General features: G+C 51.1%; 1 protein-coding gene across 1 annotated transcript; it reads right to left on the reverse strand.

The window, feature by feature from the left end:
- Positions 1 to 948: 948 nt before the first annotated feature.
- Positions 949 to 18,542, reverse strand: DISP3 (dispatched RND transporter family member 3). The gene is made up of 20 exons (XM_009811232.2): positions 17,615 to 18,542; positions 16,114 to 16,333; positions 14,336 to 14,472; positions 13,765 to 13,899; positions 13,393 to 13,553; positions 12,860 to 12,999; positions 11,929 to 12,074; positions 10,286 to 10,447; positions 9,710 to 9,871; positions 9,167 to 9,289; positions 8,416 to 8,552; positions 7,549 to 7,730; positions 6,963 to 7,093; positions 6,655 to 6,827; positions 5,524 to 5,650; positions 4,259 to 4,404; positions 3,737 to 3,896; positions 3,240 to 3,353; positions 2,071 to 2,237; positions 949 to 1,344 (listed from the first exon to the last, which is right to left on the reverse strand). Exons 1-20 carry the CDS (start codon positions 18,540 to 18,542, stop codon positions 982 to 984), a joined length of 4,014 nt encoding a protein of 1,337 aa, XP_009809534.2. The 3' UTR covers positions 949 to 981.
- Positions 18,543 to 25,321: the final 6,779 nt, after the last annotated feature.

The raw sequence follows: 25,321 nt of genomic DNA on the forward strand, positions 1-25,321 counted from the left end.
AGTAGTTAGCTCGTCCTCAGGCTAAGAGCTGACTGCCATGACCAAAAGGCTCTGCAGGGACCTCAAGGCTGTTTTCTCTCCACCATGAAGAGCACAGGCAGTGACTGGTAAGGTCACACACTAAGCAGGAGGTGGGACTGGGCACTGATAGTGCCTTGGCCTCACTACTGCAATGAGGGAGAGGACAGCAGGCCACTGAGGGCACCGACTGCATTCCTGACGGCTGTTGACAGACCCAAGAAATCCCAGTGAAAGGTGCGCTATCCCTTCAGAAAGAAGGGGAAAGACATGCGTCCTGATGCCTGCCACCAATGATGAAAGCAGGTCACTGCAGGTGGTGCCTCCCAACATCTCTAGTTTGGATCCCACAATGACCCCCATAAGAGCTCCTGTGCAGCGAGTTCACTGCTGGTCTAGCTTGGGGACCGGGCATGGCAAAGGGGTCCAGACGACGCTATTTCCCAGGCCCGTCCAACAGCTCACTGCTGTTTTTGAAGGCTCAGGTAGTGAGGCACGGGCTTGGCATAGGAGCAGGACATCACCTCAAGAGCCATCATTGCAATGCTGACCCTGGCCAAGGGGGGGGGGCGGGACAGAGGGAAGCGTTTTTGAAAGGGATCAGATGACCTTCTCAACTTCTCCACTTTTAGCTTTGCGGTTCCAGAAAGCTCTGTTCATTTAAAAAAAAAAAAAAGAAAAAAGAAAAAGAAAAGCAGAAAGAAAATTGAGAGAAGGAGACCTCCTCCCCTCCCACTCATGGGCTGAGGTATTCCCTGGGCAGCCCTCACTGTCCGTCATCCACCACTACCGAAATAAATACAAGTTCAGAGCAAAACCCATTAGAAAATAAAGTGCATCTGGAGTTGAAAAACTTCTGGAAAAAGGGGATTTTTTTCCTCTTTTTTTTTCTTACAAAAAATATCTTTAAAAAAAAAAAGAAAGGGAGCAAGAGGACAGAGCATGTGGCTCTTGGCATATGGTCTAGAGGGCTGTCCCATTAGGCAGAGGGATCTTAAATCCACTCTTCAGCAGGGTGAGGCAGATGCATAGACCCAGCAGGCCAGCGAGAAACACCCCCACCACGGCCTTGAGGCAGGAAGTCCTGCTGCGGATGAAGGTGCCAGGCCCCATGATGCTCAGCAGGGCTGTGCTCACAGTTAGCGTGTACAGGATGGAGACTCCTGTGTTGAGGGCCACAATCTTCCCAAACTTGGCAAAAGGGGCTATGATGCAGAAGAACAGTGGGACGGTGGCAATCACTGTGGTGACGGCGCTTGAGACAATTGCCACACCCACGTGACGGACTGCTTCAATCGTCCTCCACTGGCGGCACGCTGTGGGGTCCTGGCAGAAGGGACAGCAATGTTAAGGGAGAATGGTGACAAGTACATGGGGCTGCACTAATATTTTAGCCTTTGACAGGGTGGCTTAGCTCACGGGGTCCTGGTCCAGGACAGAGATGCTGTGTGAGTGCGGATCAGACAGTTCATGCAGTCTCTGAGCACGCTGGGCAAACAGCCATGAGGTTAAAACCCAGTAGAGGCAAAGTTGGCTGGATTTTGTGCCTCCTTTCAGCCACATCAGACTGACTGCTGGGCTGACACAGAGGCACTGCATGCAGGCACTATACCTGGGATCAGAGATCCCCCAGCTTTTGTGGTCTCCTTCTTCCCAAAGAGGGAAAAGGTGTTAACAAGGCCGGAGAAGATTTTGAGGTCCAGCACAGCAAAGCAATTTGCAGAAGTTACAGAACAAGTGTAGGGCCATTCCTGCCCAAGACTGTCTTCACTGGGGCATGAAAGGGGGTTGCTTCGGACACAGCTGTGGCCAGTAAGAAAGGGACAACCACGTGGGTTGGACCCTCAGCTGGGTTTACTGTACTCCAAGTACACAAGCTCACATCAGTCTCTGACCAGTCAGCTGGACAAGCAGCAAACATCCCAGGCATGCTGTGAGGGTGGCAGGATGCATCCCCCCTTGCCCATCATGCCTTAGGTCCTGCATCACAGCCAAGTGGCACGGAGGGCATAAGGGGAATGGATGCAAGGCTATAGGCAGAAAAGAGCTCACCTCTGCCTGGTGTAGTGGCAGGTTTTCCCCTGCCAGCAGGTAGCCCTCCACCAAGTGCACGCAATAATCGACAGAGGAGCCAACGAGGATGGAGAGGGAAATGGCTTCCACAGCTCCCATTTCCCAGCCAGACCAGTACATGATGGTCACCACCAAGCAGACCACCCCTGTGTGAAGAAGGTCACGTTAGGCAAATTTAAAGGGGACTGCTGCCCAGGCCTACTGACACAAGTCAATGACTGGGGAGTCTGGGATCGTACCCCTGCAGGTCTGCATGCTAGCCAGTCTGAATCTTCTACACACTCCCTCCTGCCCACAGAGGCAAACACTTCCCTCACCTTCCACTGGCCACAGGGACCATTCAATCAGATAATCAGACCTGCTGGGGACAGTGAAGCACATAATTAAATATCAGGCAACAGACAGACTGATGCCAGTCTAGACTAATGCTTGCTAAATGAATCCAAGCCCAGGCAAGTGTGCCTGTGTGCACACATGCGCTACAGGGAAGAGGGCCCTTTGTTTTGCTTGCTGGAGTTACACACAGGCTGAGTGCATGTACAAGTTTTTCTTAACCACAAGAGTGATGTTTGTTTGTGAGTCATGTGTGGGAGACTAAGTGGTTTTAAAATGATAGATTTGATTTTTAAACTGAGAAGTTTAGCAACACACTTAGTCCACGATATCATCAAATCACCAGCCAGGGAGAGGGAACTATTTACAAGTTTGCTTCAAATACTAACAAAACCACTAAAATATTCAGCTTTTAAAATCTCCCCTGCTTGGAAACAGCAGCCGTGGTACAGATCCTTGGGAAGTAGTGCGATTGTTATTCAGAGCATGTGGGACTTAATCACATTATTATACACAACAGGCAGGGATGGCATTTGTGTAGCTAAAACCCTTATTTAAACAAATAGAAGGGATTGTGTAGATAAAACACACTGGGAATTCGACACACAAATCTATTTTCCCAATGAGGTTCCTGTGCATTTGTTGGGAGTTGCTCCCATTCACCTAGGTATATATCAGGACTGGCTCCTGGAAAGCCAAAAGAGTTTACACAGATTAAGAGCAACTCGGTTCAAATCACCAGAGACTCAGCAGTGCCACAACCCACCAATTTCAGACAAAGGGAAAGCTTGACACATTGGAATTGGTGTTTTTACCTAATATGCTGAGCAGCACTGGCAGCAGGAGGAGGATGTGAGTGGTAAACACCGCCACTGCAGCCACACAAATAACCAGCGAGAGGACAAGACCGTACAGGGCACTCTGCACTCCTGGAAGAAAAGAGCCAGCTAATTTGACTCCTGGAAGGTGACAGCCTGGATGAGAAAGGCACTGTGTGCCTGCTGGCACCAAAGCAGGCAGGCACTCACACTGGGAGAGATGGGAAGGGGAGCGTGAAAGTGGAAAGTGCGTGATCAACTTCTTGCCTCTCACATCAGCGGGGCAGAGGCCCTTCCCTTCTCTATTTCCCTGGGCTCTGCCTAGGATTTTGACAGTATACGCTGCTTGGGGCAGAAACAGGCTTTAGGAGTTTGCACAGCAATGGTAAGGGACTGAAGATATAACACGTGCCCATCAGATGGGACAGAGTGTGCTGTGAAAATGTATCAGAGAGCATGGGCTCCTCAGGGAGAAAAACATGGCAGTCACTTGCCTATAATCTCCATGAAGATCTGCTTCCAGTGCTCACAGGTCTGGAAACCGTGCCGGAGAGCAGAGCCCTCTGGGAAGAGCTGGAGTTGCTGCTGCAGGAATGTCTCCCATTTCAGGTAGTCAGCATAAGTCTGGAAGGAAGATTTCCCTTTGTAGGTTGTCTGTAAGAAGATGAACATGTTATTCTTGTGTCCTACTCTTTGGGACAGGGTATGTATGGAAAGGGAAGAGATAGAACAAGCCAGCCAGAGTTGCAGCACCAGGGAGAACTGGCAGTGGCAGACGGGCAAGTCTGCCACCAGCTCTTTGCCTGAGCTCTCATGGTAAGAGCAAGTTGTGGCATAAGCCACCACTTCTAGCAACTTGTGAGTGCAGGCATCTGTCTGCAACAAGGTACAAACACTAGCAAACACTAAGTTATGGCTGCAAATGGAAGTGGCCAGTGCGGAAAGAGCAGAGCTAAACGCCCAGAAGTCACAAGAAGAAACTGTCACAAGGGTAAATGGCGATGCCATGTGCTCACCGATTCAAATGCCATGGAAATCCACTGCACCTTCCCATCCTTCACCCCCACTGCCCCATGAGAGAGCTGTCCAGGCAGCAGGTTTGGCTCAGGGATGTTCTTGCACTCAGGGTGCAACATCTGCAGGAAGGAGGAGATGCTGTATCCTGGAAAGAAAGAAAGAGCAAGCGATGGAAGACAGGACAGTGAAAGGAAGCACATTGGAGCAAGGCGGGTAAAAAACCCAAGAGAAAGTTGCAGGCCCCATTTGTCAGCAGCTGCTTCCCCTTGTAATTCTGACTTGCCAAAGCCCTTGAGGTCTCAGCACCAGAGCCCTCAGCTGCTGCCAGCATGCAGTGCCATCAGCACTGGACAGGACACTACCACCAGCCAGCGCTGAGTTACATCAGCACAGGAGCCATCTGCTTGGCCTGGCAGGCATTTTCTCCAGGCATGAGACTGGCTTTTGGCCTGAAGCCAATGTACACTTCCCAGACTCAGCTCCACAACATTGTGACCTCTGAAGTTGGAAGGCAGAGTTACTGGTTAGGTATGTGAAGCCACAGGGGTGGCTACTCATTGGAGTAGCCTCATCTCAGTGAGATCAGGTGTGATTTTCTGGTTATTCATGAGCTACTAAGATGACATTTACTAGTCCAAAAGATTGGAAGTGTATCAGCAGCAACACCCATGACTGGAAAGAACAGATGCAATTCTGTTCTTATCTTCACTGGATTAAATCCCAAAGAATATGCCCAGTGTCTCTGGAGTTAAAGAGACGATTTCTTTTTCTCATCTCCCAGAAAGCATGACCAGGGGCATGTTCTAGCAGGCTAAAACTGCCTTGGAAAGAAAAGGAGGCAGCAAGAAGCAGCCACCCTTTCTGGTTTGCTGTTGAGGACCCCAGCTCAAAACACACACTGCTGCCAGCAGAGCTGCAGAACAGGAGTCTGATCTTCCTGTCCCACTTGCTATGTATTTCTCATCCCCAAAATGGTTGGCACAGCACATGGAAGCATGGGCTGAATGGTCCACGGAGCTGTGACTTAAGCCAGGTGGAAACAGGCAGAGCTGTGCTGCAGCCAGGTCAGGAATGCTGACTGCTGAGAAACACCTCTCCTCCCTGCATTGCCTGCATTTATCACCGACTGGTACCCTTTCCTTTCCCTGCTTCATCAAGCAGGGATCTGAAGTTTAAAAGCCCTTAGCAGCCGTACTCCTCAGACTGGAGGGTGAGAACCAGTCTCCAACCCAGGGACTCTGTGGCTGGTGTTAGTCCTACCTACCAGAGGGCAGGCACTGAGCTCCTCCTGGCTTCACCAGCTCGGCGTTGCTGGCGATGGCTTTGCAGAGGCGGCACAAGTTGCCAATCTCTTTGAAGAGGTCGAAGCTGTCATCATAGATAACGCTGCCCTTTCACAAGGAGACACAACAACAAGAGCACCACACATGAGGCACACAGACAGCAACTGGCACAAGAAGGCAGAAGCTGAGTCCTCTCCTGGCTACACGGCCTGGGACTAGCTTATACAGACCACAGGTTATACGGTAGAAAAACCCACCAGACATCTTTGCCTCATCAGACAACCCAGGAAGAAACTATGTCAAAAAAACCACAAAATAAAAATCGGCCAGTAAGACAGAAGCACTGATAAATGCACAGCCACCAAGCCATGCCTAAAACCATTAGGGTCTGCCTACGGAGCAGCTCTGAATCCCTAGCAGTCACCAGCACACAACTCCAGCTTTCTGCCCACTCCACTGTCTGCATTTTACGCTGCCCCCTCCAGAAGAAACAGTCAAAGGCCGATTCCTCACAGTGCCCCCAAATCAGAAGGCAAGAAGAATGGCAGAAAGTGCATCTGCCAAGTGACCAGAGTTAAGCATAATTTTGCTGGGGCAAGGCTGTGAATGCGTCAAGGTATCAGATCTGCGAGATAAGCTGTTCCTGAAAAAGCCACATGTAGTAACCTTTCCCCAGAGTGATTGATTTGTGTTTTTTCATGTTAATATCTCATAACTAGAGAAACAATTAATAGAAAAATATCAGTTCCCTGGATCTTGAATTTGTAGTGAGATTTTCATACTGAGCTCAAGATGGGTTTGCTTCTCAAATCCTCAGGAAAGCCAGATTTAGACTCAAAATTAGAAGGTTAGATATTGCACTCAGAAAGGGATTTTCTGAAAAGTCTAAAGTGATTTCAGTAAGGGCTTCCTGATCTTCATTATTTGTGAATTTGCTAAAACAGAAATGTACTTTTGGCTCATCACAATGCTACCATCTCTACTATTCCACCTGCCTAGATCGCTGGACCATGCTGCCTGGGCTGCGGGGATTAACTAAACACCATCCAGGGAGACGGTCCTTCACTCATCAGCCCCGAGCATGCCTGTCCAGCATGTCAGAATGTGTGTACCATGTCTCCGATGACGTGGTTGTCCGGGCGTCTTGTGCGATTAACACCTCTGATACCAAACACTACAAACACCATGGCTCCTGTGTCTACCAGTGGCCGCACCGCTGGCTTCCCGCAGCCCGTGTTCATGCAAGGATTAAATCCAGAAGTGGCTGACAGCTTTGCTTTGGGTGCTGCTGTCAAATACAGAAGAAAGGTTGGTTACATCAGAAGGCAGCAAAAAAAAAAAAAACCAAAACCAAAAACAAAACGTCTGACACTCTGGCCCAGATAGCCAGACATGGCTGAATAACTCCTTATCAGCTCACCTTTCTCACTGGGAACGTAAAGGATGCCTTTGGTGGGTCCATCTGGGCTAGAGCTGAGAAGACAGCCAGGAGGTGCTACACACACTCGGCCATGGTAAGGGGGCTTGTGCGACTGGGCAAAATACAGTTTCCTGTGCAGCAAAGAAAGTTTGTTATGGGGGACCAGAGGTAGTAAAGATGATGTGTCCAAAGTATTAAGTGGAAATAGAGGTTCTCAGGGACACAAGGAAAGGAAACGGTGAGCAACTCCAGAGCTGGATCCCTAGCCACTGCATATTCTGTGCTGCCTGTTCAGCCCAAGAGTTCAGGTGGGTAAGGGTGAGACCAAGATCCGCAATGTCTTTTTGGCACCCAAAGCAGCCCCCAGTCACAGTCCTGCACCTGTCAAGCCTTTGGTACATTAATGATGCTATGGGACTGCAAAATAATTTTGCAAAGATGGGACACATTTGCAGCAAAGCAAGTCCTAGGGCCATGGATGTCATCAACTGAGGGCAGGACTGACACTGGACATTAGGCATCCCCTGTCAGCCACTCGGCTGTGCTGGTTTTGCTACCTGACCCTAAGTGGGTTTTAGAAGGTTACCGTGTTCGCTGCTGCTCCTTGGCGGCCACGTAGAAACTGAAGTCGAACTTCCAGCCTCTCTTGGTGTCACAGGACAAGGTGGTCATCATCCACTTCCTGGGGCTCGTCTGCTTAAGCAGCCCTACTGTGGACACACAAGCTGTCAGCTTCCTGGTGAAGTTACCGAAAGGCACTCTATACACCTAAGCAATGGATTAATGAAAACAGACACTTAACTCCACAGGGTTGCAGCCTGTTGCACATTAGCATCACACACTCCCCTCCTCCCTGAGCACTGGCACAGCGACACAGAATGGGCACTGCAGGCACAAACCCAGCCAGCCCCCAGCCTGCCTCCTTCCCAGGGTTGGCCAGCGTGTGACGGGGCCCCCCGCCATCCCCACTCTCTGTGGCCTAGGCTGAATAGTGGCTGCTCTGTCCGGGGTGAGGGACATCTGAAAACGAGTCCTCCTGGGGATGTGTGTGTCCAATATGGCCTGTGCACAAGCAGCGTTGCCTGCTTGCCTGTGTATGTGGACGGACAGAAGGAGGCAGCGGGAATCCAGCTGTCTCAGTAGCAGTTTCCACTAGAATGAGCTCAGCTGATGATGCCAGGCCTCACCTGATCTCCACAGGCACCCACACTTCTGCTCCCATTGCTGACAGTCACATCGCAACAGCAACAGATCAGTATTGCGGCACTGCGAGTCATAATCTCTAACGAGGCCAGGCACAATGCCCTCCGTGTTAGCTACCTTACTGCAATGCTCCACAGATTTCACCCTGAGCTACCTAGGACCCCCTGGAGAGACAGGAGGAGGCTCTTGTGCTCACCTGTTGAGTGCTGCACTCTTGATAGAGGGGTCCAGCATCCCTGGACTGACTCACCTGGAATGAAGGCACCTCCCCGTCTCCCGGTGACACCATCTGCCAGGGGGCAGGGACACTGGCATTGAGTGAGAATCTGTAGATGGCTGGCCTTCCCTTGCTTCTGGACTTGGAGATATACACAGTGCCCTGGAGATCTGAAGAAAAAAGATGGCATGAGGGCTAGTGGTACTTCTCAATCAGCAAATCCTACAGACACGGACAGCAGCAAAGGAGGGTTCTTCTGGTCTGCTGTCTCTTCTGGGGCAGCAGGCCCTCTGCCTTCTAGCAGCACAGCACACCTTTCAAAGGTTTTCACAAATATATCCTGAATTGCAGTAATTCCTGACAGCTTATTGATTCATGTCATCTAGGGACCTGGCCCAATAACTCTTTTAGCCTCAAAACCCCCTGCAAAGCAGGCTGAATTTACTCTCTTCATGGCCTGCCAACAAGGTTGTGACACAGGACTGGGACGCAAATTCTCTGGGCTCCTAGCCCTGTACCCAGACCAGGCAGACCAGAGGGATTTGTCACTAGACTGTACTGCCACCTGGGTTAAAGGACCACATCCTAGAGAACAGCAGATGTTCAGGGGAAGGGAGATTGTAATGATGCCCCTTACATCCAGCACCAGGCTAGGGCTCAGCGGGGCAGGGTCTGGAGAGAATTATTCCCCATCAGCTAGTCAGATCATATGATTTAGTTTTCACCTGAGAGGACGCTTGGGCCCTGGACCCAAATGTGGTCAGAGTCACCATGCCCCACTTACCTTGCTGCCCTGTATCACTTATGCTCCCTTTGCTTCCCCAAGGTGACCCTGAGCCCCTCTTCTTTTTTTCCAAGGAGGTTCGGATGTTGTTCTGCAAACTGTGGGGCTTTTCCTGAAACAAACCTGTCCCACAAGGTTAGTCAGGGAGGAAAGCATGAATGGCATGACAAGAGACCTACCAGCTCTGCACACATCACAGACTCTGCTATTGAACACAGGCAACACAGAGCCACAGACCCCCAGCTGGTCACTGGCACGTCACCAGCACTTATGAGTAGAAGTAGTCAGTTTTCATGGACTATAAAAGAATTGCAGAAACACTCAGGCAGTTTCTGGCTAAAGCAGGAAATACTTTTCAAAATACTCCACTCCTACGGGCAACTCAACCATCCCACTCCCAGGGTGCACCTCCCTTCAACGGGGTCCATCCAATGTCCAATGAGATTTTTGAACAATGTAGGCCTCTACCTCACGTTTCAGCTCCTCCAGCCCAGGGCTTAGGCCAGGCTGCACCCACGGTGGTCTGGGGACTAGCACTCTCACCTGAGCAGGTAATGCAGGAGATGCCTTCAGCACTCAGGTTGTATTTCAGGTCTAGCAGCACCTGGATGTTAGTGTCTGGCCGGAACAAGACTGGAGCACGGCTAGCTGGATGGAGGCGGCTAGCAAAGAATATGGACAGGAGCAAAACCAGGAGAAAGAGCCCTGCAAAGAGAAACTCGGGTAAATGTATAGGACCCTACATGCATCTTGCACTTAGGACATACTCAGACAGCGGGGGTGTGGCAGAAAGATAGCATTTTCAACAGGAAAAAGGAACAGTCTCTAAAGCACACTGGCAGCTGGGCTTTCTTGTAATGAGCCCCACGCCTGGATAACCCCATCAGGACTTGCCATTTCAGATCTGAGTGAAAGGAAAGGGATGGAAAAGTGAGTTCCTCATGCAATTCCCTTAGGGACTGACTGTTCTGGTGACACTCTTCCACTGAGTTAGAGGCCATCTACTATGTCCCTTTTCTCAATCTCTTGGTCATTAATAATCAAGGTTTGAGGACTGACTGAGATGCTGTCAAACCCTCTAAAATCCATGCAGATAGAATATCCCCCCTCCTTCCTTACCCACAATCACCCATCTGTTCTTCACTGCAGACCACAGCACCCAGTGTTCCAGCAGCTCCTGCAGATGAGTTATCAAGTGACCCCGGTTGCTCTTCTCTGCAGGGAGCTGCAGATTTTCTGGCATCACAGATACCAAGGGGACATCCCCCATTTCCAGGGAGACTAGAAAGAGAAAGAAAACAAAAGCAGTCTCAGTGCTCAGTGTCACAAGTGTCTCTCATAGCCTTCTGCTCTCCTTCACAAAATCTGCAAGGTGCTGTACAAACTCATTCAAGCTAAGGAGACGGATAAGACCCAAGCAGAGGCAATGACTTGCCCAGGATGTCAGAGGAAGCATCTTTGTCAAGTCCCTGCCACATGACAGCTACACTTCTAAATCCATAGCTCAGTCCAAAGCCTATGCTTCAGGCTGTTCTTCCTCTGCCAGATCCCACTAACATTGTCCATATGGTCACAGGGACACTGCATGTTTCTTGGGCCAAGAAAAATTTGTCCCTGTCCCACTAAGTGTGTCTTCCAGCTAATTCCTGACTGCAGCCTGGCTCCTATCTGATCTCTTTACTCCAGCTCAGGGATGCCTAGGGAACTGCCCTCTTCTCTACACGTGAGAAGTGGGCATTTGCTGTAGTGGAGTCCAAGTGTGCCTGGTATGCTGTACAGGTGACCCACAAACCATGCTTGGTCACCAACTGGAACAAGCTGCTTTGCTTCGTCACAAGTTACCTGATGCTCAGCAGCCCCTGGAGAAAAGCATCCTGCTGTTTACTCTGCTCAAGGGAAGGGAAAGAGTTATTTCCATACATTACCATTGCATGTGGCTCTGGCGTACTAAGGAGACAGCTCTTGCAGCACAGTGCCAAAGCTTAGCTGCCTGCCTATCAAAGGCAGCTCAGAGCCTACCGTGCAGGGAGGGGGTCTGCACGCTGCTGTGGGATTGATGGGCTCTCAGCCATTGATCCATTTGCCTCCAGTTCCAGTTTGCTGCTAGGCCTGACGGCTACTCACTGCCCAGACCACTCCTGTCAGGGGTTTTAAAAGGAAGAGATCCCAGCAAGTTTTAAAAGCCAAGTACAACAGAGCATGACCCTGTAAGCACCCTTATCTTCGATCAGGGCTAGAAGGATTATCTCCTGCTAACAAGAGATAGGGAATTTCTGGGCTCTTTTTCTAGATTGCTTATGTGGTCTCTCTCAGAGTAGTCATTGCCCTCTTCTTGCCATGACGCTCTGAGGAGGAGATGCTGGAGAAAAAAACCAAAGTGTTCTCCTGCCTGTTTCCCAAATGCAGTGCTCTGAATGGCAGGGAAGAGGGGAAAACTCTTTCTTTACTCAAAGATGAGCTGTCCTGGTGCTATGGATTAGATGTTTCATGGCTACATCCATGCCACAATTAGCGATTCCAGCCAGAAAGTACAATCCACATCAGACCCAAGAGGATTAGCAAAGTAGTTAGAAAGCATGTATCAACACCCACTGAAGTTCTCAAAGCAACTTAAAACCGTTAGTGAGTTCAGACTCCTACAACCTCCTGTGACAGCACCATCTCCAGCTTAAAAGCAGGAAAACTGAGGCATGGACAGGAAGAACTGCAGGATGAACAGGGCAGTGTGGTCCCCCTGCAAGCACTACACGACAGGCACATACCAGGCTCCTCCTCCACACTGAGCAGTGGGATGTCGTCATCGAGATAGGGAAGCGTCTCTCTGCCTGCTCTGGAGATGGCCTCCGAGGCAATGAAGAGATCTTCAGCCAGATGCAAGGCACTCTTTTTGGTGCACTTCTGATTACAGCTGGATTGGAGCAGGGAAGGAGACAAAGGCATGAGTTTTAAGCCACATAACCTGCAAAGAGTTACCAGTGGGCTCCTTCAGTGACAAGGAGAGCAGCAACAGCCTGCTCCAATTACTTGGAAAGACAACAGGCACTGCCATGAGCAATTTCCATTGCTAAGTGCTGAGAGGTCAGGGGCTGAGCTGCTATGGCAAAGCAGTAGCAGGCTGGGCTGGATACACAGAGCAGGGCTGAACCATGAACACTGGGCGCTGAGTGATGGGAGTTTCAGCAGTTCATCTCCCTGCTAATGAATTAAATCAGGCCAGGTCATCTGCACTGCTAAAGAGCAGGGGAAGGGGAAATGTGCTGACTTAGAAATACAAATCTGCATGCACTGCTTGTGCTTGCAAGCAGGAGCAATGTTGATCTGTCTGCCTTGCAGAGCCTGTGTCGCCACACCTTGAGGATTTAGCTGTGCAGTAAGTGCTCTGAGGACACAGATAGTCCCAATACCTCTTCGTTGAATCCCATGGAGTATGACTGCCATTGCAGTCTGGCTCCTGGGAGGCACCTATGTGTACACCAGGGCTAATGAGACTGAGACCCGGCCCTTCCATTTTGCTCCAATCTGGAATGGCAGAAGTTAAATTTCCCTTCTGTTAGGGACTAACAGGGAGTGGTGAAGCCAAGCTGCCTGACAGGAATGAGGATGACTAAGAGGATAGGGCAGGCATTTGCACACTGCCTTGGCCATGAGTTCCACAACAACTTCCCACCGACACGAGGAGGCTCCAGGGCTCACCTGCTTTGGCAGGAGCTCTCTAGTGGGGACATATAAAGGGTCCATATTCCAAGAGCAGCTGGCATGGTGAAGAGCACAGCTACCCAGCAGCAGGACACAATCAGTGACATGAAGAGTCCAAAGTCATGCACGGCTGGGATCTACATGAAGAGAGAGAACATGGAGTTGGGATCACCTGGGGCAGGAAACCTGGGCAGACATCAGGCCAGAAAGAGCTATCTGGAGGAACCCAAGAATAGCACACGCTGACCTCAGTTACGGTAGTCAGCAAACCCAGCAGGTACAGAGCTGAGCCAGAGGCTGACAGCCACTGGATCCTGTTTGATCAGTGGCACAGGAAATACTGCCTTGGATGCTTATACAGGGAGAGTGTCCACTGCCTTAGAGCAGGTAAGGGACAGTCCTCTAGGGCAAGCAAGTCCAGCATGCTCCTGTGCTGGAGGAGAGGACAGAAAGACGGTGCTGGCAGCTTCCCTCTCTATTAGGGCCTCTGGCAGAAACAGAAAGCCCCACATACCAAAGCTGCAGTGTACCTGAGAGAAGATGTTGGCAGCATATGCTGCAGCCGTGGTCAGGGAAGTGAAGAAGGTGGCCTTCCCTGCTGTCTGGATAGTGTGGATCATGCGCAGTCGCAGGTCCTTGAGGTGGGTGGCTTGGCGGTAGGTGTTGATGAAAACAAAGACATCATCAACCCCTGGGAAAAGATGGGGGAGATTTTGATACTTTGCTCACAGTAGGGACACATGCTAAAAATCTAATATTCCCTGCAAATATTTCACTTACAGGTAATGGAGGGAAAGGGCTTGAAAATCCAGTCTGCATTTGCCACCATCACCTTTCTCTCTCCTGCAGGCAGGAGTTATGGTAAGGCAGCACAAGTAGGTTTTGAGTAAGGATGTGCTTACCAATCCCCACAATGACGAAGGCAGCCACACCATTAAGTATACCCAGGTACTGGATCCCAAATACGACGTGGTACAGGAACAGAGCCACCAGGCAGCTTAGTCCAATACTGGCAATGCCAAAGAATGACAGGAACACTATAGGAGGAAAGAAACATGGGAAAAAGAGTACTGCTGGCTGCCCCCTGGGAGAACAGATACCTCTCACCTGCCCTGTTGGGATACTGGCTCCCAGGAGTGAGCTGGTGACACAGAATAGCTCAGGGCTGCAAGAGCACTGCTTGCAGACTGCTTCCCAGGAGGCCCATCCATAAAATTACATCAGCTTTACACTAGCATTAATAAGATGGGAATTTGCATCTTATTCCTGTTCTCCTGCGAGCCTTCCCCCCACCATGCCCACAAATCTCTGCTCTGGAGAATCAGACTTGCATGACCTTCTACATGCTACTGCGCCACAATGCCAGGCTGGTGTCAGGGCATCAGAGCCTCTCCTGGGGCTTGCACACAGACACAGGGCATCACAGCACATTTGGATTTGTGAGAGAGCAGGGCAGCCGTGACTGCAGCCTACCTGAGCAGGAGGTAAGGATGTAGACCAAGACAGCTATGCAGCTACTGCTGATGAAGGCCAGCAACATGTCATTGTTGAAGGTCCTCCTCACTTCATAGTCAAACAAATCCGTCCCTCCATACAGCACCTGGACTTTGCTAGAGTGGGAAGACAAAGGAAGGAAGAGGAGCAGGCAGAGTTGAGTGTAAAGGGAGCACAGCCAGGGGATTTAACAAAGCAATGTCTCCCCTAGAGCCAAAGGAGGTCACGGCTCTAACAAACTTGGCAGTTCTCTGAGGAAACAGCCCAGAGTGGTGAGAGCAGGTTGAGCAAGGTTGCTGCTGGAGGTGAAGTTCACACAAGAAGGGAGAAAAATAAAAGAGCAGGTCTAATATTTTTCAAATTCCTCCAGTGCATGGTGGGTCTTTGGCACTAATAGACTTCTTGCTGTCAGCAAACAGCTCCTGAAGCCTCCAAAGCCAATTCCATCTGGAATCCTAATCATTGCTTATTATATTAAGCACAAAGGTAATAACCAGTGGATGCAAGCAGAGTCAGAGCTTATCAGGAACCATATGATTTACCAGCTTCTGCTTCTGGAAGCAGGCTCTGAGCGGAAGTAATCCAAGATAATTTAACCAGGAGTACAATAACATTGCACCATAGGAGGCTATCAGGAATCCAAGCTTCAGAACTGAGCCTTGGCCCCAATTCCCTTTCGGCTTCCCATAACTGCAACCCACTCTACCAGCCCATTGCTGAGAACGCTCTGTGGCTGCCTGCTTTCAGGGCTGACAAGGGCTGGCTGCGTTTCGCTCTGCTTTTGAAGATCGGCATCCCTTCGTACTGGGAGTTACTGAGATTCAGAGCAGTAGAGAGCTGGAGACTGAGAAGTTACACTGACATTGGGACTCACTGCCTTCCCTCAGCTGTCTGGATACTGAGCTACTCTTTTAGCCCTTTTAGCTCTATTTTATCATCTCCCTCTCACAAGCACTGAGCAAAGCTCTATTCAACCAAAGTCATACAGACCTGATGGTGAAACAAGCGTGCATTTCCTGAAACTTATTCTGCCCTGACACTCCCCTCCCCGACTCTCTGTACAAAGAGCAAACACTTTTGGAAGGAATTGCACTGGCATGAGCAAAAGCAGAATCAGATCCACAGATTGATGCCTTGAGTAAGGACCACTTCACCCCCCTTCATCAGACCAACTGGGACCAAATTCAGACCAGGAAGGCAGAGAAGCAACTATGTTGGAGCCAGTGGAATTGGACTTGTGAGATGGAAGCAAACAGATCCAATGCCAGAGAGGGGCTGAGTGGAAAGGCAGGCGCTGGAATCTTTGGCTCCCTTTCATTGTCTCTATTGTTGTCTCTGGCATGTTGCTGCAGTAGGAAGTGGCATTAAAGGGAAGCATATAAGTGGTTTTCTGCCATATGCTTCCCACCCTCATTCACAGCACTGTGCCTGAGCCCAACTTCAAAGGAGATGCTTTTTCTCCTTCCTCTGGAGCATTGCGCTGTGGCCACTGTTCGAGACTGACTAGCAGTCTGAGCTGGAACACCGAGCCTTCTGTGCCTAGTGCCTTCCAGGTGAGAGTCAATGCTGCAGGGCTATCGGAGCGGAGCAGGCATGACTGCCCTGAGTAAACCTTAAGGCAGAGCTTTTGCACCCTGAAGGGCCTATTCCACCCATTCCTTTAGTGCAACAGCAAGCACCACGCTCTCCAACCTCTGCCTTTCCCTTCTCTCGCCCACTCCCAGCAAGACACATGCCCTGCCTGCACACACCCTCACCTCGTGGACTGCTTCGCCAGCATGGCCACATAGGTGATGACAAAGTTCTGGAACTTGCGGCGCTGCTCCTCCCAGCGGTCCTCCACTGAATAATAGTTTGGCAGTGGTGCCCCAAAGAGGATTTCACTCCGCAGCAGGGAGCTCTTCATGTTCTCGGCAGACAAGCCCTCGTCCACATACCAGTAGAACTCGGGGTGGGTCATGGCCAGCTCCAGGGACCCTGCAGGAGAAAGCAGTGCCACTTTTGTTAGGTCCTGCTTAGCTGACTTGGCAAGGCACGGGGTCTAGTCTGACAAAGGGAAACTGGGAGCGATCCTGTCTTTCAGAGTGATGCTGACTGCTGCTGCCCTGCAGAGAGCAAGGAGGGCTGGGAATGCTGGATTATAAGACTCACCTTCCACTTCTGCTTTGTGACTTCTGCTTGCGACATTGCCTACATGCAGTCCCCATTAGGGACACATCTTCCACCCAAGTGTGATCTGAACCACAGCTCCCCCAAGCAGCAATGCACACAACATCCCCATCAATACCCCCACTGCTGGATGCACTTAGCTCTCATACACTGGGCCAATATTTGCTCTATCACACAGGGAAGCACAAGAGCTAAACAACGCCCATGGAAGATGAGGAATCCTGGCTCTGCTGTGACCTGGTACCTCTGCCATCTGACGGTGTCAGGAATGCAGAGATGGAGGCACTCAGCCAGTTCTGAGTAAGAGACACTGCCTGTCTACCGCCAAAATCCAAGTTCGCTTGAGTTTGTACCAGAAAGACCCAGAAACTAGGCTCTTTCCTGTTTTGGTAGCAGAGCTGTTACTCATACTGGAGCAGATGGAGTTAATTCTTTGCCTACTCGCTGTATGGCTCCTGGACAGCTATCATCTCCAGCCTTTGCCTGGGAGACAGATGGAGGCTTCATCCCACAGCCACATCACACCCACAGACTCCTCATGATTCACCTCTTTTTTACCATTCAGAGCCTCTGCTCTACTAGAGGGGCACAGTACAGGGTACGAAGCTGGAAGGAGGCGGCAGGGCCTTCCTCCTCCTCTCCTTATAGAAGCCTTTCCAGCTGGTGACTCACAAACTGCCTTTCAAGCTCCAGAGCAGCCCACAGAACTCTTTCATCTGCTCCATGGTGCAGGGAAGCTCATGCCTACTGTCTGTCCAAGACCTGACATTCCTCTAGTTAACCACAGTCATTCAGGGGGGACAAGGGTCAGTAGAAGGCATCTGTACAATGGAGGACTCCCCCTCATTTGTCCCTCTTGCTTGCCTGTTGGGGCCTGTGTGGCCCATGACTGGGGTTGCAGGGGCTTTGCTGAAAGGGTAGAACAGTGGCCCTAGTGCAGAAAAGATCACTCCTCAAGGCACAACATGGCAGCACCTTCCTCTTTGCACAAGACAATCGCCCCTCTTAGCTGCACACCAGTGACTGCTTGAACTTGCAGGAGATGCATGCCTTATATATGCCGGCCTGCACCCACAGCCCCCAGCTCACCTTGGATGTCAGCAAGGTCTTGTCCCATGCCATCGTAGTAAATCTTCCCTCCTCTCTCAGTGGGGAAGAAGTAGGTCATGAGGGAGCTGGGAGGGGAGCAGTAGGAATAGGAGCCCAAGGGCAGGTCCTTCAAGACCTCATGGGGCTTCCAGCAGAACTCCCGGAAGCGAGGGTGGTCCATGATCTTGCGCTCGACCTCATGGATGGTAACCAGGCGCTCAGTGGTGAAGATGTTGTTCTCAGAGTCCCCCCGTGCCAGAAAAATGAGCTCAATGCGCCAGTGGGCATGTGTCTGCGTGTTGGCACTGATGTAAGTGCTGGAGTAGTCCCAGCGCGGGGCACCCCTCCCAGTTCGGGAAGTCCGGTTTCCTGGGTTCAGGTGGGCATGCGGCTTGGGGGAGCTCGTCCTGCCCTCTGGGGTGCTGCGCTTGACCCGCGCGCTGACCCCGAGATGGGAAGCATTGAGGTGAAGTTGCTGGAGCTGCTCAAAGATGAGCCTCTGCAGGGTTTCAGAGGTGAAGTCAGCCAGGTCCCGGCGGTTCCTCCCCCATGACCCAAACTGGGACTTGAGGGCCAAGGCAAGTGCATCAAAGCGCTGAGAGGACTCGTGGTTGCGGATCTCAAAAGCATTGTAGGAGATGTCAATATCCAGGGCTGGGTAGTGGAGGAACATGACAACAGCAAGCACAGCAGGGATGGCACAGCCCAGGAAAAGGATGAAGCCAGCGCAGTACGGGTTGGTGAATACCCAGCCAACAATATTCCAGAAGCCAGACACGGGCAGCGTGACACGCAGCGGCCTGACTCTGCATGGGCTCTTCCCACACAACAGAGCACCCTCCCGCCTCTTCCAGGAGCTGAAGGCTACCTCTTCATCTTCCTCGTCTAGCCAGGCATCCTGTAACAAGGGGTCATCCTCTGTGTCCATGTCCAGCACCTGCACAAAGGGGTAGGGAAAAGCAGTCAGCAAGGCCCAGCACTGGGTGTCACCAGGCACAGCCATGAATCCACAGCAGTTGCCAAAGGGCCTCAGCAGCAGAGCCGGGGAGGGAGGCACACTCCAGCTCTCTCAGTCCTGCGCCTCAGCAGCAAAGCACGACTCCTTTCAGCGACTGTAGCAAATCTGTAGGGTTTGAAAGAACAGGCTCGCCATGGGGTATCCCACACCCGGCCTGGTAGAGGAACCAGAGAGAAGTTCAAACTACCAAACTACCCTCCCAGAGCTCAGCGCTCTGGCAGAAGAGAGCTCTGCGTGGCTCCAGGAACACCAGGCATGGAGGTGGCAGGGGAGTCACAGTATGCTGCTCAGACTGCAGCAGCAGGAATATTTAATTAGCTAACTTGGTTTTCGTGCTCAGGAACAGTTCATGCTACCAGATGAAAAATGCAAGGGACCCTATCTTCCTCTCCTTAAAACTGACACTAGGTTTCCCCCCAGCTATTTATAGCTGTACTCATCTTTCCCACAAAGCGTGAATGCGGTGCACACACAGAACTAGAAGCACATGCACCCATGCCTGCAACCACACATGTATGCATGTACTTGCACATACCAACCCCAGAGAGAACTCGCTGTAACCCTGCTCTAGTCCCTGAAGGGCTATTCACCACCAGCATGGGAAGGGAAAGGCCTGAACAGCCCTGCTTTCCTTTCACCCCTGTGGGATATTGTTTATGGAGTGAGTTTTCCCGGTTCCTATGGAAAAACCAGGAAGCAAAAGCAGTCACTGGTCCCATGGAATGACAAGGAGGAAACTCTCCCTGATGAGGCCACACTCGGGCAGGAAAGAAAGGGAGACTCCCTGGGAGGTGCTCTCCTTTGCAGGGGGCTGCCAGCACACACAGGTTCTTGGACTTTCCCATGTGCCCCTCCCGGGTGTCGCATGGAAGCCTCTCAGGCCAGGAAGCCACGGGTGGTGGTCCCGGAGAGCAAAGCCCAGAAAGCCCAAACCCTGTAAGCGTCACTCCCGGTCCTGGCAGCAAAGCCTGCAGCCCCCCCTCACTGAACGAATGAAGAGATTCAGTTCCTTGCTTGACCCTGATAGTTGCAAGCAATTTACACACAGGCCAGAAGCAATTTACACGCTTTGCTCCTAACCAGAATTTCTATTTTAACAGGACTTCTATCAGCAGGAAGATGAATTGCCAGCACCCCTTAACTCTAGGTCCTCGAGGACCTGGGAGCTGCCTGAACTTGGGCTGAGAGGAAAAGCAATGGGGTAGAAATGCTCCCTGGCAGAAGAGGGATGTGCAAAGGAGCAAGGGTCACGGCAATCTCCCTGGCTCTGCTCAGCCTGGGTGATGCCTGTGGCTTTGCTCACAGGGAGTGGATGGGAGCTACAGCAGCTCCCATGGGATTCACGCTGGTCTGGATGGCATCTGTGCTGGCAGGCTGGGCAGAGCGCTCCCAGTGTTGCACAGCCTGTGGAGAACAGGGAACCTCCGAGCTCCAGCCTCCCTGCTCCTGCCCACACCAAGGAAAGCACGAATGTTGATCAGTGGCTTTAATCTGCAACTGATATTGTCTCAAAACATCCCACCCTTCCTGTCAGCGTAAGAGCAGGGACTCTTCCACACCCTTGCCGTGGTTAGGCTCACGTAGCTGGCTTATCCACCTCAGCCAGGCTGCACAGAGCTGTGCAGAAGGGCACATGTAAGCCTGCGCCGAATCCTCCTCCTGCTCTGCGATCTCACAGATCAAAAACAGACGGGCATCACTGATGGCAGATGGCCACAGTCCCTCTTCTGCCAGACCTCCGCATCCTCGGGAGGCTAAGAAATACGTTGAGGAGGGGGCAGCTCACAAAACTCTGCTGTGTTGATTGCCCCTTCACATGTAGGGCTGTTAGACAGCAAGAACAAAGCAAAGTGGCGTCTTTCCAAGTCTCTGGAAAGGTTAGCAGAAATCTAGCTGGTTTTAGTCTCCATTAAGATCTCTTCAATATTCAGGGTGCATAATTCTAAACAGCCAGGGAGCATCTGAAAGCTTCCCTGAACGGCCACGCATTGCAGCATGAGCCTTGGGCCCTGGGGCAAGCCAAGAGAATACGAAGAACGCTGCCCAAGACAGCTATATGTGCGCAGGTGTTCCTCCGCCTCAACTTCATGGGCACACATTCCCATGTGGTCTTCTGTTGCTTACAGAGAGCCTTACTTGCACCATCACACAGAGGAGGCTTTCCCAAGTGCCTGAATCTTGCATATAAACCCTCTCCCAGCTACTCCTTACTGCAGTCCTGCCTTCTCGCCCCCTCTCTACACTCTCCCCACAGAACAACCATAATCCCATCAATGCTGACAAAGCAGTGGAGGGCAGTGACATCCTCCTATGTGTCCGAAGCCTGCTGGTACGCCAGCCCCCCCCCAAACACAGCACAGCACCAGCCCCAGCTCACAGGTCGCCCCACACTGCTCGCCTTGGCAGACGGACATCCTCAGCACATGCAAGCCCTTGGCCAGTGTGTAACTCCCATCCACTGCTCGGCTGACAAGTACTATCACCCTTCTGCCTCTAAGAGACAACCAAGCTACAACTTCAGCTCACGTTAGCAGTGCAGATTGGTGTTGCATGAATGTAAGTGCAAACCTCACTCATCCCATCTGGGCAAGTTGGTGTGTACATGCAGTTACCTCCATGCCACCCAGCTGCCCTTCCTCCCATTGGCCTGGGCTCTCCTCCAGCAGAACGGAGTTACCGCAAGACCTGATCAAGCACATGTATTCTCTCTTTAGAAAGAGAGGTAAAGAACCATAGTAATTTCCCATTTATTGAGCTACTGAGGAGAAGGAGGGAAAAGATTCTAATCCTGAAACAGAAGAGCCTGCATGTGACAAGAAAGTGAAATGAGAGAGACTGAGATAGTAGTAAGCCAGCAAAAAAACCCGATCATACTATCTTCTTTTTTAACCAAGAGCTAAATCCCCAACTCAAGGAAGGGATCAGACCTCAGACATCTCCCTCTGGCTCTTCCATCCACTCTCAAGGTGACTGCAAAACCCACCTTATATCAGATGGGCACCCACAATGTATGAAGGCCATTGCATGCTACCCTCTAGCTAAAGACTGGTACAAATTCTGACACTGGTGTAAACCCCAGCACAGCAAATGCTGGAAAAGCCCCAAGATTATATGCACTCACATGAGAACTGAGTCAGGGAAGGATCAAGATTCGGTCCAGGCAGAAGGGCAAGGGCAGCGAGGGAGGCACCTGGGCTGTGCCGTCCCCGACAGTGACAGCCTCCCTCTGCATGCGGGGTAAGCACATGCGTGCATGCTGCCCTATTCCCCCACAGCTCTGAACTCCCTTCAAAAGAGAGTTTACCACATGATTCAGCTGCAAAGCCAGACTCAGCTCACTTAGCATTGCCCTCGGGACTCGTCTGGCTTTACGGCCTTTGTCAGATCCTGCCTGGGTCAGGATGAAAGCTTATCCAACCCAAAACACAGCAAACTGAATCAGCGGGGGAGATAAACCCTGAAATCAGCCAGAAGGGGAGTGAAATGCATTTTTTCTGCTTGAATTCTACTCGGAGGCTGGCCTGTTTTCCCTCCACCATTTCCCATACTGCCCAGGGACTTCCAGCATTGAGGCACAGCCCATTTACTTTTTCAATTCCAGGATACGCACAGTGGACCTAATCCTGCAGCCCTAATCAAAGCCCTGCCTCACTTCTGTGCAAGCTTAGCCTGCTCCAGGTTGGAAGGAACAGAGGATAAGAGTACTCCTAAGATTCCTGGGTCCATTTCTTTGGAGAAGAGGCACTAATTCAGCCTGTTAGGGTGGGCATTCAGATTTCTTGGGCTTCCCTCTGCCCCTTCCAAAACAAACAGGCTTCCTCCGGGTTCAAACCCAGTCAGGACTCTGTAGGGTGGCAGAACCTCCTGTAAAGAAGGTTCCTGGCTCAGATTTAAGGTGCTGCCACAGGCATAGCTTCCATTACGTCAGAGAAAGGTAAAGGAAACTGGGCAAAGCAGTTAGTAAATAAATAGTTTAATTGAAAGCTTCTACCACCATGACAGGTTCTGCCTCACAAAACACCCTCTGCTTCCCGAGCCACTTGCTTGGCCATACGAAGCCAGATCTTGCAGGAACCTACAATGTCACATTAAAGACAGCCCTGATCCAGACTGCAAGCAGGGAGCAAGAGCCACAGCTGCAGTCACCATGGGGTGCCTCATGTCAGGGACCCCACTTCACTGTCCTGATGCTTTCAGGTTTGTCTGCCAGAAACATACAGGCATTGAATAGATGTGTGGTGAGAAGGGCCTAGGCTGCCACCACACACTCAGTGAAGGACAGACCCTGAACCAACTGCTTGAGCAAAAAAAGCTCCTCAAGCCAACCCACGCAGCCCGCAGCAGCTCCTGCTTTCTGCACAGCCCTGCAAAGGCAGACTGTGCACACTGGATAGCCAGCTCACAGAGCAAGACAGGGGCAAAGCAAGCGACAGGTCTGCGCAGGGTACCTGCCACAGGGAAGATGTGGGGTGTGAGGCTCTTTCCCTTCCCCACGCTACCACGGTATGGATGAAGTTCAACAGCAGGGCTGCAGAGCTGCTTACAGAGAGGGTCTGTGGTTTCTGTGCAGCCATTAGGCAAGAGGTTTGAGATTGAGATTGTGCCCTCCTCGCAGCATTGTGCCCTCCTCGCAGCATGCCTAATGGCTGCACAGAAACCACAGAACCTGTGTTCTTTTGGCAAAGCTGGGCCTGCACAGTTCATGTCCAGCTCACCCACCTCCTCGCCTGGCGTCGGCACATGTTCATCTGCACTGCCTCGTTCGTTCAGCCAGCCAAGAACCACCTGGGGATGGGGAAAGGGGAAGAGGCAAGCGAGCTGCTGACTCAGCAGCACAGCTGAGCTTGGAGGAACCTTGTAGAAAACTGAGCTGGAAAGGGAGGGTAGGAAGGGAATTCAAGAGGGGAAGGGAAGGAGGAGTCTGTAGTACAGTACATAAAAAACCCTCTTCCCTTCACACTCAGCCTTCAGACTGCCAGGCAGTTTCAGCATCCTCCCAGGATGAAGATTCTTCCTGATCTGAAGATGTGAGTTCAGAAAATCCATCACAGCAAAGAGACATGCGGCCATGAAGAGACTCGCATCTTCCTACCCTGTGCCGGTACAAAGACACACAACTTTATGGAAGGTACCAGTAATGCCAGGATCCAGCTGATGATCTGGTTTGCCTCTTCACACCCACAGCAGCAGTGTGGAGACATGACTAGGAGGCAGACAAGGAAGGCCTCCTTGCCAAGGCTACTTTTTCAGCACCAATGGGCGCTTCTGTCTAGAGGAGCATGGAGGCTATCTCGTGTCAGATCTGAGCCACTCCACCCCAGCCCTGCACACCAGACAACCTGCAGCTGAACCTCAGCACCACAGCCACGAATGCTACCAGAGCCCAATGGAAGAGGCTCACCCCTTTCCTCCTTGGGTGACTGTCACAGATGAACCAGTGACTGGCAGACCGGGCATCCAAGCCCCTCAGTATTTGCACCCCCATTCAGCAATTTAACCTGGGCATCCTCCATGTCTTGCTGCAACTTACCAGTCTGACCGGAGTAATGAATTAAGCATTTAAAGCACTGCAGGGCTATGGAGCACAGGGTAGGAATAATTATGACTCCTGTGAGCCTGACACACAGCAGAAAAGAAGGGACAAAGCCAAACATGTGAGACCTTAAGATCAGCAAGAGTTTTGCCCCTGGCTGCAGCAAGTGGGATCCAGCTCAGACCCCAACAGCTCTGCAGGTATTGTCACTCACTTGCACCCCAACCAGGAACAACATCCATGTAGCTCCCACGTGACAGGGTTCTTTCTTTTCGGTGAAATCTAGGATAGAAGAAAGTCATTGACAAGCTGGGGAGAGGCAGTGACAGATGAGGAACCTAATTACACCCGACCTGACTAATTAATGCTGACTTTCAGATTAAAAAATCCTCACTAGTGTTCCATTTCAATTACTCAGTTGTTCCTTCTTACAGGAAAAAGGAAGCCTTGTGCATCAGCAAGCTAGAAGGAAAAAAGGAAAGAAAGCACAAGGCTACAAGGGGAGGGAAAGACAATTTCCGTAATATGGAAGATTCCTATCGACAAAATAATTAAACTTCACATTTGTTTCTCCCATGGGCAAAGCTTTCAGAGCAGAGCTAGCAGTTTTGTGGTCCTATTTGTATTCCTGAAAACTCAGAGTTTCTACCAAAGGCAGCTTTAGGTCCCTTTGTTAGCTATATAAAGTTCTTCTAAGAGGGAGAGAAATGGGCTTTGTGCTTGCAAAACCATGCGAAGAGCATCCTGCTAAAAGCCCCCTCTCTGTAATGATGCACAGTTGATAGCAGGGACGGACACAGTGCCTCCCAGGCCCTGTTATGCTGAAGAACACTGCACACAGCTCTGGCCGTGTAAAACAACTGGAGGGCATCATTAATGTATACCCACTCTAAAGCAGGGCTCCACAGTGACACTGAGACTCAGGACCCGAGTTCTGCTCTGCACTTGAATCACTGAGACCAGCCTAGAAATATCATTTAAAAAACCAACCAAGACAGGCTTTCTCAGGTCTCTGCTCTCCCTTTATCAACACAGCTGTAACTGAGCGCACCGGAGTAAGCCATGTGCTGTCCCTTGCCAGTGCAGACAAGTCTTGCTACCTTTCATGAGTGGGAAAAACGAAACAGTAAGGAGGAATTAGATACAATTTCTGGGC

Source organism: Gavia stellata, chromosome 27, assembly GCF_030936135.1.
Source record: "Gavia stellata isolate bGavSte3 chromosome 27, bGavSte3.hap2, whole genome shotgun sequence".
Classification (NCBI taxonomy): Eukaryota; Metazoa; Chordata; class Aves; order Gaviiformes; family Gaviidae; genus Gavia; species Gavia stellata.

What these genes read in the sequence shown, in the direction of transcription:
- DISP3 (XM_009811232.2), bottom strand. Translation starts at nt 18,542, where the DNA reads ATGGACACAGAGGATGACCCCTTGTTACAGGATGCCTGGCTAGACGAG. An exon ending in CAGTGTGGAGGAGGAGCCTG is followed by an intron (nt 10,448 to 11,928) that starts GTATGTGCCTGT and finishes TTCTCTTTCTAG; the next exon opens with TCTCCCTGGAAATGGGGGAT. An exon ending in AGCTCAGTGCCTGCCCTCTG is followed by an intron (nt 4,405 to 5,523) that starts GTAGGTAGGACT and finishes CTTTCTTTCCAG; the next exon opens with GATACAGCATCTCCTCCTTC.